This window comes from Entelurus aequoreus, linkage group LG09 (genome assembly GCF_033978785.1).
Source record: "Entelurus aequoreus isolate RoL-2023_Sb linkage group LG09, RoL_Eaeq_v1.1, whole genome shotgun sequence".
Classification (NCBI taxonomy): Eukaryota; Metazoa; Chordata; class Actinopteri; order Syngnathiformes; family Syngnathidae; genus Entelurus; species Entelurus aequoreus.
The window spans coordinates 55,998,157-56,014,102 of record NC_084739.1 but is presented as its reverse complement, the minus strand read 5'-3'; the positions used below and the strand labels follow the sequence as shown (position 1 = coordinate 56,014,102).

The 15,946-nt window shown below is 39.3% G+C and overlaps 1 protein-coding gene across 1 annotated transcript in view; it reads right to left on the bottom strand.

The window, feature by feature from the left end:
- si:ch211-195b21.5 (uncharacterized) overlaps positions 1 to 10,987 on the bottom strand; it is a 32,282-nt gene extending 21,295 nt beyond the window's left edge. Inside the window, exons 1-2 of the mRNA XM_062058970.1 lie at positions 10,848 to 10,987; positions 5,529 to 5,999 (exon numbers count right to left, since the gene is read on the bottom strand). Coding sequence (XP_061914954.1) covers positions 5,529 to 5,726 — 198 coding nt within the window. The 5' untranslated portion in view covers positions 5,727 to 5,999; positions 10,848 to 10,987. The remainder of the gene's footprint in view (positions 1 to 5,528; positions 6,000 to 10,847) is intronic.
- Positions 10,988 to 15,946: the final 4,959 nt, after the last annotated feature.

Below are 15,946 nucleotides of genomic sequence, written 5' to 3'. Positions count from 1 at the left end.
CTGAGGGTGGCCGTATAAGCAACTTTAACACTGTTAGAAATATGCGCCACACTGTGAACCCACACCAAACAAGAATGACAAACACATTTCGGGAGAACATCCGCACCGTAACACAACATAAACACAACAGAACAAATACCCAGAACCCCTTGCAACACTAACTCTTCCGGGACGCTACAATATACACCCCCCGCTACCTCCTAACCCCCCACCTCAACCCTGTCCACCTCAACCTCCTCATGCTCTCTCAGGGAGAGCATGTCCCAAATTCCAAGCTGCTGTTTTGAGGCATGTTCAAAAAAATAATGCACTTTGTGACTTCAATAATAAATATGGCAGTGCCATGTTGGCATTTTTTTTCCATAACTTGAGTTGATTTATTTTGGAAAACCTTGTTACATTGTTTAATGCAGGGGTCACCAACGCGGTGCCCGCGGGCACCAGGTAGCCCGTAAAGACCAGATGAGTAGCCTGCTGGCCTGTTCTAAAAATAGCTCAAATAGCAGCACTTACCAGTGAGCTGCCTCTATTTTTTAAATTGTATTTATTTACTAGCAAGCTGGTCTCGCTTTGCCTGACATTTTTAATTCTAAGAGAGACAAAACTCAAATAGAATTTGAAAATCCAAGAAAATATTTCAAAGACTTGGTCTTCACTTGTTTAAATAAATTCATTATTTTTTTTACTTTGCTTCTTATAACTTTCAGAAAGACAATTTTAGAGAAAAAATACAACCTTAAAAATAATTTTAGGATTTTTAAACACATATACCTTTTTACCTTTTAAATTCCTTCCTCTTCTTTCCTGACAATTTAAATCAATGTTCAAGTACATTTATTTGTTTTATTGTAAAGAATAATAAATACATTTTAATTTAATTCTTCATTTTAGCTTCTGTTTTTTCGACGAAGAATATTTGTGAAATATTTCTTCAAACTTATGATTAAATTTTAAAAAAAAATTATTCTGGCAAATCTAGAAAATCTATAGAATCAAATTTAAATCTTATTTCAAAGTCTTTTGAATTTCGTTTAAATTTTTTGTTCTGGAAAATCTAGAAGAAATAATGATTTGTCTTTGTTAGAAATATAGCTTGGTCCAATTTGTTATATATTCTAACAAAGTGTAGATTGGATTTTAACCTATTTAAAACATGTCATCAAAATTCTAAAATTAATCTTAATCAGGAAAAATTACTAATGATGTTCCATAAATATATTTTTTAATTTTTTCAAAAAGATTCGAATTAGCTAGTTTTCCTCTTCTTTTTTTCGGTTGAATTTTGAATTTTAAAGAGTCGAAATTGAAGATAAACTATGTTTAAAAATTTAATTATCATTTTTTTCGTGTTTTCTCCTCTTTTAAACCGTCCAATTAAGTGTAAATATCATTAATTATTAATAATAACATAGGGTTAAAGGTAAATTGAGCAAATTGGCTATTTCTGGCAATTTATTTAAGTGTGTATCAAACTGGTAGCCCTTCGCATTAATCAGTACCCAAGAATTAGCTCTTGGTTTCAAAAAGGTTGGTGACCCCTGGTTTAATGCATCCAGCGGGGCATCACAAAATCAGGCATAATAATGTGTTAATTCCACGACTGTATATATCGGTATCGGTTGATATCGGAATCGGTAATTAAGAGTTGGACAATATCGGAATATCGGCAAAAAAGCCATTATCAGACATCTCTAGTCACCAACATTCATCCCTATTAGAGCTATTTTGACTGAAACAGGAAGGTATAGATAAGAGACAGAATGTCCGATTGAACAATTATACAAATACTGAGCATTTCAGCAATTATGCTTCGACCTTTTGGCGAGCTACTCAAAATCAGACGCATTTCCAGAGACGCAAATTTGCATAGTACAATGTGCAACATTATCTCACGTTTTAGACCTTATTTAGCGACAAAACTTGACATTATTTACTTCCGACTGTTTGTTTCATTTGGTCCAGCAGCACAAGTGCGTGCGATTAACACAACATTCTGATTTTGAATAGGATATCATCATTGTATATGTAATATACCACTATATTGATGCACAAATGATTTACAGTATGTTGAGCAAAACACATTCCGAGGTGCCGACATTTCTCCATAGATCGTGTAATAGATAGATGCATAATACGCAAAATAAAAAAAACAAGACAACACACATACTTATACAAATATAAACTCACTTCTGACATGTCTACGCTATTATGAACATTTAACACTTTTTGTTGGATATAATTTGTCTTATCACCATTATGAAAAGCTGCTAACATCACACATTTCCCTTGGCCAGGTCTCGTGACAGAGTGGGACCTCTTTTTCACTTTGGCCACATATGACCACTGTGCTGCATGGTGCTGAGTGTTAATGTTGCTGCAGTTGTCTTTAGCAGGCTAGTCTTACTCCTTTAATTAATATTATCAAAATATATATTTTTTTACTATTATATATACTATTATATATAATATATACTATTTTACTATACTAGGAAAACTTATTTCAAAATATACATCTTTATCGTTTTATCGGCGAGCCCTGATTTGTCTTGGGCTGCACCAAACCTTTATTCCCTGAATCGATTAATTTATCGATTATTATTCGATTAAAATGTAGATTTAATTTATTTTTGTAACAAACTGTTTTTTTTAGTGTAGTAGTGCAACTATTTTTATGAACTCCTTAAAAATACACCGACAGTATTCTTGTATGCATAATATTTAAATGCATGTTTGGACGGAATACAAAAGAAAATGACTTTAAAGAGTCGTTTTACTTCCTCTGCTTTCCTGGAGAATCGCCCTTGATGCCTTTTTAAGTGTTTGTGCATTACAGTGTGCTGGTCTGAAAAGTTAGTTTTACTTTGAAGTTAACAGAGCACTTCAAAAGGCTCATTTTCTACGGTGTCATCTCAGGGTGTTCTGATCAGGGTTTTATGCTGCCAATTCCTATAGCGAGTATCTATAAGTGAGATCAGCTGATACGATAACATGTATTAAATGTAAATTGTATTATTCATTTATGGTGAGGGCAATTCACTATATGATCTAAAAAATGAACCATAAAATCACCTTAGTTTATGGGAAGTTAATTATTTAATGACTGATACTAATACTTTAAATCATTTAAGATCACTCAACGATTTTGCTTTTATATTTATAATCACAATTATAATCAGCGGGACAACACATGAAGGTATCGTAACAATATCAGTGGGTGATCGTTTGGAACACAGTGGCATCTTTTTCGCCGTGTGCGGCCATCTTTTCTCGACGCAAGGTACATGACGTCAACGTATTTAAATTGTTGGTGACGTCGACTAAATCGACAAATCGCAGCAGCTCTAAATTTGAGATATACCCCCTTTTTAGACCAGTTGATCTGCCGTTTCTTTTCTTTTCTCCTCTGCTCCCCTATCCCTTGTGGAGGGGGAGTTACACAGGTCCGGTGGCCATTGATGAAGTGCTGGCTGTCCAGAGCCGGGACCCGGGGTGGACCGCTCGCCTGTGCATCGGTCGGGGACATCTCTGCCCTGCTGGCCCCACTATGGACTAGACTCTCACTATTATGTTGGATCCACTATGGACCGGACTTTCGCTGATATGTTGGATCCACTATGGACTGGACTTTCACAATATTATGTCAGACCCACTCGACATCCATTGCTTTCGGTCTCCCATAGAGGGGGGGGGGGTTACCCACATATGCGGTCCTCTCCAAGGTTTCTCATAGTCATTCACATCGACGTCCCACTGGGGTGAGTTTTTCCTTGCCCTCATGTGGGTTCTGTACCGAGGATGTCGTTGTGGCTTGTGCATCCCTTTAAAACACTTGTGATTTAGGGCTATATAAATAAACATCGATTGATTGATTGATTGATATTAAGTCACAGTTTAACATTGATAACCAATTGGTAATTTTATATGCTATCGCAATGTTATCAAAAAAATAAGCTTCACAATTTTTGAAAAAACTGCCACAAATTCAGGCATTTGAGGTCGCAACAATCACCCCCAAAAAAGCCTTTAAATCTTGTCATATTGAGGATTGTCGACTTGCACAAATGTACATCTACAGTAGTACATCAAATTACGAGTATTTCAAGATACAAGCTTTGTTTAATGCTATAAGTTGCGGCCATAAATTGAGTTACGAGCCTCCCCGTCACCAGGTGAGGTAGTACTTGTCCACAGACCACAGCCAGATATGTACTCAATTCTGCCCTCCAACCACCGAACTGAGACAGACAGTGCGAAGGAGAAGAAGCGGACAGAAACAGAGAAATAAATGATTAAAAAACATGTTCTACCCGGTAGCCGACCTGGTAAGTCAGCCCGACACTGTCAGTTCGCAATACACAAGCTGCAGCCAGTCTCTGCAGCATGCAGCAACAAAAGTTCAAAAGACGTACATGTATCCATAAAAATATGGAGCTGCTGCCGCTGCTTTGTTTGACGCGTTACAGTTTGTGGTGTATCCTGACTCAAAAAACTGGACAGTCGAGCATTACCTTTGGTACACAAACATACATATCGCTTTCTGTCAACTCTGACCTCTCCGGTTCGTCACTCATAGACATCGGTGTGCAACATACAGAACACTTTCCTAGTTCCTATTGCTACATGAGAGAGAAGCACCTGTAGACCTGCTCAGTGGCCTTGTGGTTAGTGTCCGCCCTAAGGTTGTGAGTTCAAACCCTGAGTCATACTAAAGACGATAAAAATGGGACCCATTGCCTCCCTGCTTGGCACTCAGCATCAAGGGTTGGAAATGGGGGTTAAATCACCAAAATGATTCCCGAGTGCGGCCACCACTGCTGCTCACTGCTCTCCTCCCAGGGGGTGAACATGGGGATGGGTCAAATGCAAAAGATAATTTCACCACACAAAGTGTGTGACTATCGTTGGGACTTTAACTTTAGAAGACACCTACTAAAGTCTGCTTTGCAAGTTAAAAACTGAACAATATTTTTACAATATAACCAACATTACATTAGTTCATACATCTACTGCAGTTGTTTGTAGTGCATGTTATTGTAAAGTTTTTCAAACAACATTTATTTCCTAAAAGTTCGTTTTTCTTTTGAAAAAACATACTACATTCGTATGCGTATTAAAATGGTGGTGTTTTGGGAGGACCAAGTACGGATTAAATTTATTTCAATGCACAGGTCTGATTTGACATAGGATTGTTTTAAATGATCTTGGTCGTGGAGGTAAGTTGAGGTACCACTGCATTTTCATATGACAGACTATGTTAGTCAATTGGTGAATTAAAAAACACAACATAGATCTGTAAAAAACTACAGAGCCCCTAAAGGGACATGGAGGGAAAAAAATGTTTTGCGAGATCTTGCAATACTTTTCTCGCAAAACATCCATGTACCTTTAGAAGCTCAGTAAAAACAAAAAAGAAGACCAGCTACAAAGTCCTAAGATTTTTGGAACTATTTACTCTAAACAATTGAGTAGAAAAAGCCCCGCTCTACAGCCTTATGCTGCTAGCATTAGCTTACGAGTTGTGAACGTACATTGACTGGATGAGGTCCTGGAGGGCTGTTGAGTAGAAATTGATTGCCCGGCATCGGCGAGGACGAAAATGTTCCACACGGTGCAGGAGGAAAATGTATCGGAGGCAGACAAGGAGCCCCGGCATTGTACAGGCTGTTGTGATGTTGAGGTACCCCAAAAGGCCGCGGAACGCCAACTGGCTGATCGGGACGGTACATGCTCGTGTGTGTTAAATAAATCTAATAAAAGACCAGGAACCGGATAACATAACCGAATATAAAGTGAAAATCCAACGTAACGTAAATGTGTTATGACGAAGCTGTTAGGCCAGTCAGACAGAATGAAAATACTTTTTTTTCTTCTTCTTTTGTTTAATGGCGGTTGCAAGCAACCTTCTAGTGTGTCTTCTTCTTCTTCTTCTATGGAGTTTATTGGCGGTTGGCAAACCAACAAAGGTGCATTACCGCCACCTACTGGACTGGAGTGTGGGACTGTAAATTGGGATTCCAAATAAATACAAATAATAATTAACTAAATAAATAATAAGAAAAATAAAGAAAATAAAAAATAAAATAAAGAAATAAAGAAACAAAACAACTAAATAGGGAACTTAAATCCTCTCCATTAGGCCTGTGTTTATCAGATATGCCATAAGATGCTTGAGCATAGCTTCTGCCTCTGCTCCTAGCAGGTTCCCAACACTTAATATCATCCTGGATTCCTCTGCCGCTGCTGTTAGCGTCCTCCTTTCCTCCTCATACCCTCTACATTCTAACAACACATGCTGGACACTTTCATCCTGCCCACATTGGTCACATCTGCCATCAGGGTGTTTTCCTATCCTGTGTAGTGAACTATTCAGTCCTGTGTGCCCTATCCTAAGTCGTGTGATCACTGCTTCTTCCCTCCGGCTCCTGCCCCTCCTCCTTCCCAACCCAACGTGTTTCTGTATGTTGTAAAGGTGTCTTCCCGTGTCTTGGATGTCCCAATATTCTTGCCACACTTTACCCACATGTTTCTTGATTATTGATTTACCTTCTTCCCTACATAACGGTATGTCCATATCTACAGTGTGTGATCTGAGTGATTGTTTGGCCAGAATATCCACTCCCTCATTCCCTTCTATCCCTACATGGGCAGGAACCCAGATGAAGCAAACAGCTAATCCCCTCTTATTCATTCTGTGCAGTTGATTATGTATTTTGAGAATGAGATCTTGCCTACATGACTTCATGGTTTTGATGCTTGTAAGTGCTGCCCAACTGTCTGATGCTATTAGTGTATTTTTATGGTTATTTCCTTCTATCCATTCCAACCCTAAAATGATAGCTGCAAGCTCAACTGTGAATACTGATAGATGGTCTGTGGTTCTTTTCTTGATGTGTATCTTGTATTGTGGAATGAAAACTGCAGCTCCTGTTCTTCCAGTATCAGGGTCTTTTGACCCATCAGTAAAAATCAGCGTTTTGTCTGAGAAATGTTTTTCCAAATAGCCTTCGGCTACCCCTCCCGCAGAGGCCTGCCTATTCCTTTTCTTTAATTGTTGCTGTATTTCAAAATGTATTGTCGGTTCTATGAACAACCAGGGAGGAGTACATGAGTATGGGACTGTCGGACTGAATAGAATATGACCTAAACCGGCTTGTACTGCCTTTACATTTCCTATCCACCCAAAACTCATAAAATGTGACTCATTATGCTCCCAACAGTCCTCTAGGATGGCTTTAGCAGGATGTGAAACACTATGCCCTTGGAGATTGACCCAGTAAGCTAACAGCAGTTTCAGTCTCCTGATCCCTAATGGTTGTTCCCCCATTTCTACCTGTATGGCTGCTACTGGAGAGGATTTAAATGCCCCACTGCATATTCTCAGACCCTGTGTCTGCTGCACATCCAGCTTTTTCAGGTGGCTGTCTGCTGCTGCTAGATAGCCTATGCCCCCATAGTCTAGCGTTGCTCTCATGATGGCCTGATATATATTCAGCAGTGACGCTCTAGTTGCACCCCAGTGTCTTCCTGAAAGGCATCTTAAGAGATTGTTGACTCTTTTACATTTATCCCTCACTTTGTCAATATGCTGCCGCCAAGTCAGCTTTTCATCCATCCACATTCCAAGCAGTCTAACGACACTAACCTGCTCAATTTTTTGACCATATATTTTCAAGGAAACCTCTTTGTGACGTCTAGAGAAGCAAATCCCTTGCGTCTTTGCGATAGAAAACTTAAAACCCCATTCATCTGCCCACTGCTCCACCGTCCTAATTGCTGCCTGCAATTTCTTCTGAATATATGCAAGATTCCGCCCCCTTATCCATAATGCCCCGTCATCCGCATACAATGACTTCCCTATACCTCGCTCCACTTGCTCAAAAATATCATTGATCATGACATTAAACAGGATTGGACTGCAGACACTTCCCTGTGGTATTCCATTCTCAACTTGATATATTTTAGAATATTCTGTACCCACTTTCACTTCTATTGTTCTTCCAACCATAAAATCTAACACCCAGTTGTACAGTTTTCCATTCACACCTAATTTTTTGAGTTTGATAAGTAGTCCCTCCTTCCATAACATATCGTATGCTTTCTCAACATCAAACATTACCGCCACCACCATTTCTCTGTTGGTCTGGGCTTTCCTAATTTCTGACTCTAAACATAAGACACTATCCATTGTCCCTCTTCCCCTGCGAAATCCACTTTGATAGTTTGAGAGAAGGTTTCTACTCTCAAGAAAATGTGACAGTCTCTCTGTCACCAACCGTTCCATAGTTTTCCCTAAATGTGATGTTAAAGCAATGGGTCTATAGCTAGAGGGATTTGATGAGTCTTTACCTGGTTTTAATATTGGTACTATAACTGATTGCTTCCATGTCGACGGGAGTTTACCTGTGTCCCATATGTTATTAAATAGCCTTAACACTGCTTCAAGTGCACTATCCGTCATATGAGCTAACATACTGTAGCATACACCATCTTTCCCTGGTGAAGTTTGTCGTGCGTTTAAAACTGCTCTCCTCAGCTCAAATAGAGTAAACGGTAAGTCCAGGTCTTCTCCTGACAATATGCTTCTTTCTGTACCTCCTATATTTTGTGCAAGGGTGTTGTCTCTACACTGCTTAGCTTTAACAGATAAATTTTCTGAGCTGTGAACCTTCACAAATGTCTTTGCTAGGAGTTCTGCCTTTTCTACAGTACTTATTGCTGTTGTATTATTGCTATGCATCACTGGTATCTCAAAGTTACTTTTTATGCCGCTCATTTTCCTAATCATTCCCCACACTTCTGCCAGCTGTGTTTCTCTCCCAATTTTATTGCAGTATTGTCTCCAGTATGTCCGTTTTGCTGATCTTATTGTTTTCCGAACTACTGCCTGTGCTCTTTTGTATTGTATCAATGTGTCTAGCGTGTGGTGAACTTTCAACTGTCTGAATGCTCTATTTCTCATTTTTATTGCTTTGCTACAATTGTCCTCCCACCATGGCACACTCTTTTTCCGCTTGCTTCCTCTACTCTTTGAAATAGTTTCTTCTGCTGTCTGTATCATTGCCGTTACCAATTTTCCATTCATTTCTTCTATATTTGTTATATTCTCTCCCAGTAGCTCTACACACCTGCCTTCACTTATTTTTTGGAATGCACCCCAATCTGCCTTATCCAACCTCCACCTTGGTGTCCTTGCTCCCCCCTCTTGATGTATTTCTATTCCAATCTTGACCATTATTGGATAATGATCACTTCCTACTGTTGACTGATTCAATACTTCCCAAGTACTAACACCTGCAATTATAGTGGATGTGAGCGTTAGATCTATTACACTCTCTGTATTCTGTGAGCTATTATACCTTGTACCTCTTCCATCATTGATACACACCAAACCCATATCATCTATAAACTCCTCTATTATTGACCCATTTGCATCTGTATTATTGCTCCCCCATAATGTGCTGTGCGCATTAAAGTCCCCTAACCATATTACCTTCCCTTGTGTCGGCCCACTTGCATCATTCAATATATCAGTACTTAGTCTATTACATGGGTTATAGTAATTTACTATTGTAATGCTACTCTTTTCTGTCCATACCTTGATTACAATAGATTCTTGCTCCTTTCCTATCTTGACTAAACTATAGCTCAACCCATTCCTCACAAATGTTGCCACTCCTCCACCATTCCCAGTTTCCCTATCATTCCTTATTGCAGTGTAGCCATACATAACAAAATCCCATTGTGGTTTTAACCATGTCTCTTGGATACATATTACATGCGGTTTGTCTGACAAATTTGACACAAATTTTTTAAATTCCTGTCCGTTAGAGGTAAGACTCCTTGCATTCCACTGTAAAATAATTAAGAACATGAAGATCCACCAGCCCATGTCTGAGAGTTAGGTGTTTCTCTAGCTAACATGTCCTCTACTGCTTCCCAGCTTATCCCCTCCAGTCCAAGATATTTCTCAGCTGCTCTCACAATGATCTTAATCTTTTCAGTTTTCCTGCTTGTTTGTGCCGAACAGTTGATCACCTCAACCATAAACATTACAAATTCATTCTTGCCTACACTCAGCATATCCTCCTTTATGTCTGGCTTAGCACATCCTCCACAAGGTCTGCTGTCACTGTGCTGTGTTGTTTCTTCTGCCACTGGTTTAGGGGCGTCTGCTTGCTTTACTTTCTTCACCGCCTCTGCATATGAAATTCCCTGGGAGCTTTTGACTCTCTGTACCTCAGCCGCTTTTTTGCTCATTTCACACCCTCGATACGCAGAGGTATGCTCTCCTCCACAGTTGCAACATTTTAGCTTAGCCCCTACTTCACATTTACCGTACTCATGCTCACCTGCACATCTACCGCATCTTTGCTTGCCTTTGCAAATTGCTGCTACATGACCATACTTTTGACATTTAAAGCATCGCAGTGGTGGCGGAACATATGGTCTCACCTCATAGCTCATATATCCTATATAAACTTTGCTCGGCAACTTGGGCTCATCAAATGTAATCAACACTGACAAGCTATCACACTTCTCTCCATTTCTGGTCGCTTTCAGCCGCCTGGCTTCCAAAACCTTTGCACCCACCACATTATCTTTAATCTGGTCATCTGACACAACCGTAGGTATACCTGAAATGACTCCCCTAGTCGACTTCTTCCTATCCTCAGGTATTGAGCACTGCATTTTTTTACCATCAATCTTGTCCAGTCTTATGGCCTTTCCTTGTTGCATACTATTTTTACAGAATATCAACAATGAACCATTCCGCAACACTTTGGCATTCTTTACTTCACCCATAAACTTATGTATCGCTTTTGTCAACAGAATTGGGTTCCACTCACCGAACGACGCACCGTCTTGAGAAAGTTTGATGATAATTTTATATTCCTCACTCTGACTTGCTATTGGTGTACCACTTCCCTCACTATCCGTTCCTTCTAAGTTGACTCTATCCGCTTGCTTTTTCTGTTTTTTACGCTTTCTCTTGTTTTTTTCCCCTGCCAGATTCCAGTCATCTCCCCTCCCGCCATCTGCTTCAATTCCTCCCATCTCACTTCCTGATCCGTCACTTGCGCCTGCCATCTCCTGCCCATTCACAGTCCAGCTTTTGCCAACCGTCAATCTCGACTCACAAAGCTGTCTTCCTTCCTCCGTTGTCGGCAATAGCTACGACCAGCAGGACGCACCAACCAAAACGACCGACCGACTGTTCTCAATCAATCGACCACCTTCTAGTGTGCATTACCGCTGCCTACTGAAATGGAGTGTGGACCGTTGTGTCGTTCGCGAACGATTCGTTCGAAAGAACGAATCTTTTGAGTGAACGTACTGAACCGAATCACTTCATGAACTGATTCGTTCCTTTCTCAGTTCAGTTGAGCTCCGCCGCGACCATGCCGGTATGAGTGGAACTGGCGCATTCTGTGACTCACTGAACCCTCGACGTCGGCGAACGACGCAGCCAATGAGAGGGCTCAGTGAACGTCAACGCTCTCGCTCTCTGCTCTGCTTGCCCCAATGCCGCGAGTGATTCTCCCCCCGTCGCGGGGATATGTTTCATGCCATTGGCATCCGTTCTCCATTCATTCTCCAAGCTAACGGCTAATGTTGACTCAAGCCACATGAAAACAAACACACGTCCCCATTATCTCAACACATAAAGTTAAAGAAAATCCGTGCAGGCTGGGCCAAGTGCCCCTGGCTGCAGGAGGGGCTTATTTTCCCTCAATGTGGGCGGGTCTCAACGTTGAGCCCGCGGGCTCCATCTGGTGGCGGAGATCCGGCAGCACACATTCTCAAACGTCAATAAAGCTACTTTTAACTTGTCAAATGTATTTTTTTTACCATGAAAAAACAATAAAAAAAAAATATATATATAAACCATAGTATGAAAAAAGGTTCATGTATTTGATAGACTTAGACATTCCTATTTTTAACTTGTCAAATATATCTGCCATCTTTTTTGTAGTTTTATTCCTTTTTTATTATCTTCATTATTTTCTGTATTGATCCTACACTATTATTGTGTTTTTTTGTTACCTCTGATATGGCCTTGCCACGGTTTACTTGCTTATTTATTTATTTATTTATTTATTTATTTATTTATTTATTGTGTCTTTTTATTTTGTATTGTTTTACATCTGATCAACTTCTGTGACTTTCCTTTTCTTTTTTAAGTGTGAACGGTGGAGAGGTCCTCGAGAGGTGATCTTGGGATCACTTCCTGAGGATCCTTGATGCCGAGGAATGTTCATCCACTATGGTCTGGATAGCCTGTAGCTGATCCTGAGCCAGAGCGGGATGGATGGATATATATATATATATATATATATATATATATATATATATATATATATATATATATATATATATATATATATATATACATACAATATCTGGGTATCTTTTCTAATACTGTTTATACTGTAAACCTTGAATTGTTAAAGTTTAAGTGCACCTCTCTCCTCAAGTGTGCATGTGAGTGGGTATGAGTGGATGTGCGATTGTATGAAGGTTTTGCGTGACCAAAGTATGACTGTTAAATGTGATTTTAACTGTAAAATTCAATACAAATATTTGCAAAAAAAAACACAAAAAAAACTTGTCAAATGTATTTTTTTTACCATGAAAAAACAATTTAAAAAAAATATATATAAACCATAGTATGGAAAAAGGTTCATGTATTTGATAGACTTAGACATTCCTACTTTTAACTTGTCAAATGTATTTTTTTTTACCATGAAAAAACAATTAAAAAAAATATATATCTAAACCATAGCATTTCCATAAGAGTATAGACACATATTATTTTGCACACTCAATTATATTAGCAAATTCAAATAAACCAAAGACAGAAGACTTTGCATCATTGATTTTATTTTTCACCCCAGGCTAAAAATGTTTGATCTGTAAAGAAAAAAAAATGTTGTAGCCTAGCCAAATACATTCCTTAAGCTCCCATAAATGTTTAACAATGGCAAGTATCAAGGTATTTTTCTGGCCCATAACAAGCAACCCTGTTCCCTGTTTCCAGTTCTGTTAATTTTCCACTGTCTAGAAAGGAAACAGATTGCAGTTCTTATAGGCACAATAACAATGCAAGATGTAAAACTAAGGTAATTGAAATAAGCGGAGGAATTACGCTTTAGTCTAGCAATAGTTGACTACAAGACTAATTAATCACATGACCTCTCACCTGTAGCCCTCCTTGCACTCGTCGCCGTTTTCTGTCCTGCAATCGGTCTTCTTCAGACCTTAGTGATTTAATGACAACATACATTCACTATGAAAACATTCATGTTGGTCTGTTGACCGTGAGTAAAACATTTTTTTGGTGATTTGTGATATTCAAAGCACTTACGGCATGGGGAAGTTCTGCAGGAGAGCGAGACACCACCATCTCCTAATTTGCAGCATGTTTTCCTTTGAAGAAGGAAATGCAGGAAGATGTTAATATCCATCCATCCATCCATTTTCTACCGCTTATTCCCTTCGGGGTCGCGAGGGGCGCTGGAGCCTATCTCAGCTACAATTGGGCGGAAGGCGGGGTACACCCTGGACAAGTCGCCACCTCATCGCAGAGATGTTAATATGTTGTAAAAAAAATAACACCTTGTACACTAAGCATAATGTGTCACGATTTACACATACCTCTCTGAAATCACAATTGGCCCCCATTACAATGTACAGAGTGTACTGTAAGCCAAGAGGTACTGCTTAATATAATGTCAGGCGTATTCCCAAGGATACATTTTTTTCAATACAAATTAATGTGGTTTTAATGTAGCAAGCAAACATTTTGACAGACAACAGCAATGCTATAACATGCTGATTTGGTCTTACCATCAAAACAAACACGCCACAGTTGTTGGAGCACCCTTGCTTTGTTAGGCCCTGAGGTGTGAACAATGTATTTTAATAAAAGTATGGCAAGAAAATAGTAAAAAGTTAGCAAATGCTATTATGTAATGTCTCACCTGGACATCATTCACACCAAGCTCTCTCCAGGGGCCAGAAGAGAGGCTGTGAGCAACGTGTCTGTACAAATAATAAGCGAAATAAAAGTCACTCAACTTCAATCAACTTTTGATTGAAAAGCACGCATAAACGCTTGGAACAAAGCCTGAACTGAATAAGGAAAAGGTTGGAACTTCAAATCAAAAAGTTTTGGCTCTATTTTGCACATCATTCAAATGAGAAATGTGACATTTCACACTTGATTTTATTTTTCGGTTGTTGCTTTCTACACTAGTAAATGATGACAGTGAGCAGAGACCTCATGGAGACTTCCCTAGTCTCCACACGTTTTCAGCACACACAGCATACTGGGAACAGAAACTCCAAGACAGCCAGGAACAACTGGTAAAGTTAACTATTGTGCCACTGTGGTTATCTATGAATGTCACTCATATAATCATACATGTATTAAGACTTTGTTTTCTTCCACTAGCTGTCTCATGTCTTGGAGAGATGAGAGTAGAACCAGTCTATTCAGGTTTTCAGGGCACCTCCTGGACAGTGGTAGTTCTGTTTTAAACCACTTGTCCTTTGTTTGTTTTAATTAATGGTTCTGTTTTTATTTGATCTAAAATATTCCATTCCATATTCCAACTATTTTGATTCCTTAAACAGATGGAAACAGAACTATTTATCTTTTTTCAGACGGGCAGTTCTGTTTAAGCCTGTTATGAAAACTTTTTGATTTGAAGTTCCAACCTCTTCCTTATTCAGTTCAGGCTTTGTTCCAAGCGTTTATGCTTGCTTTTCAATCAAAAGTTGATTGAAGTTGAGTGACTTTTATTTGGCTTATTATTTGTACAGACACGTTGCTCACAGCCTCTCTTCTGGCCCCTGGAGAGAGCTTGGTGTGAATGATGTCCAGGTGAGACATTACATAATAGCATTTGCTAACTTTTTACTATTTTCTTGCCATACTTTTATTAAAATACATTGTTCACACCTCAGGGCCTAACAAAGCAAGGGTGCTCCAACAACTGTGGCGTGTTTGTTTTGATGGTAAGACCAAATCAGCATGTTATAGCATTGCTGTTGTCTGTCAAAATGTTTGCTTGCTACATTAAAACCGCATTAATTTGTATTGAAAAAAATGTATCCTTGGGAATACGCCTGACATTATATTAAGCAGTACCTCTTGGCTTACAGTACACTCTGTACATTGTAATGGGGGCCAATTGTGATTTCAGAGAGGTATGTGTAAATCGTGACACATTATGCTTAGTGTACAAGGTGTTATTTTTTTTACAACATATTAACATCTCTGCGATGAGGTGGCGACTTGTCCAGGGTGTACCCCGCCTTCCGCCCAATTGTAGCTGAGATAGGCTCCAGCGCCCCTCGCGACCCCGAAGGGAATAAGCGGTAGAAAATGGATGGATGGATGGATATTAACATCTTCCTGCATTTCCTTCTTCAAAGGAAAACATGCTGCAAATTAGGAGATGGTGGTGTCTCGCTCTCCTGCAGAACTTCCCCATGCCGTAAGTGCTTTGAATATCACAAATCACCAAAAAAATGTTTTACTCACGGTCAACAGACCAACATGAATGTTTTCATAGTGAATGTATGTTGTCATTAAATCACTAAGGTCTGAAGAAGACCGATTGCAGGACAGAAAACGGCGACGAGTGCAAGGAGGGCTACAGGTGAGAGGTCATGTGATTAATTAGTCTTGTAGTCAACTATTGCTAGACTAAAGCGTAATTCCTCCGCTTATTTCAATTACCTTAGTTTTACATCTTGCATTGTTATTGTGCCTATAAGAACTGCAATCTGTTTCCTTTCTAGACAGTGGAAAATTAACAGAACTGGAAACAGGGAACAGGGTTGCTTGTTATGGGCCAGAAAAATACCTTGATACTTGCCATTGTTAAACATTTATGGGAGCTTAAGGAATGTATTTGGCTAGGCTACAACATTTTTT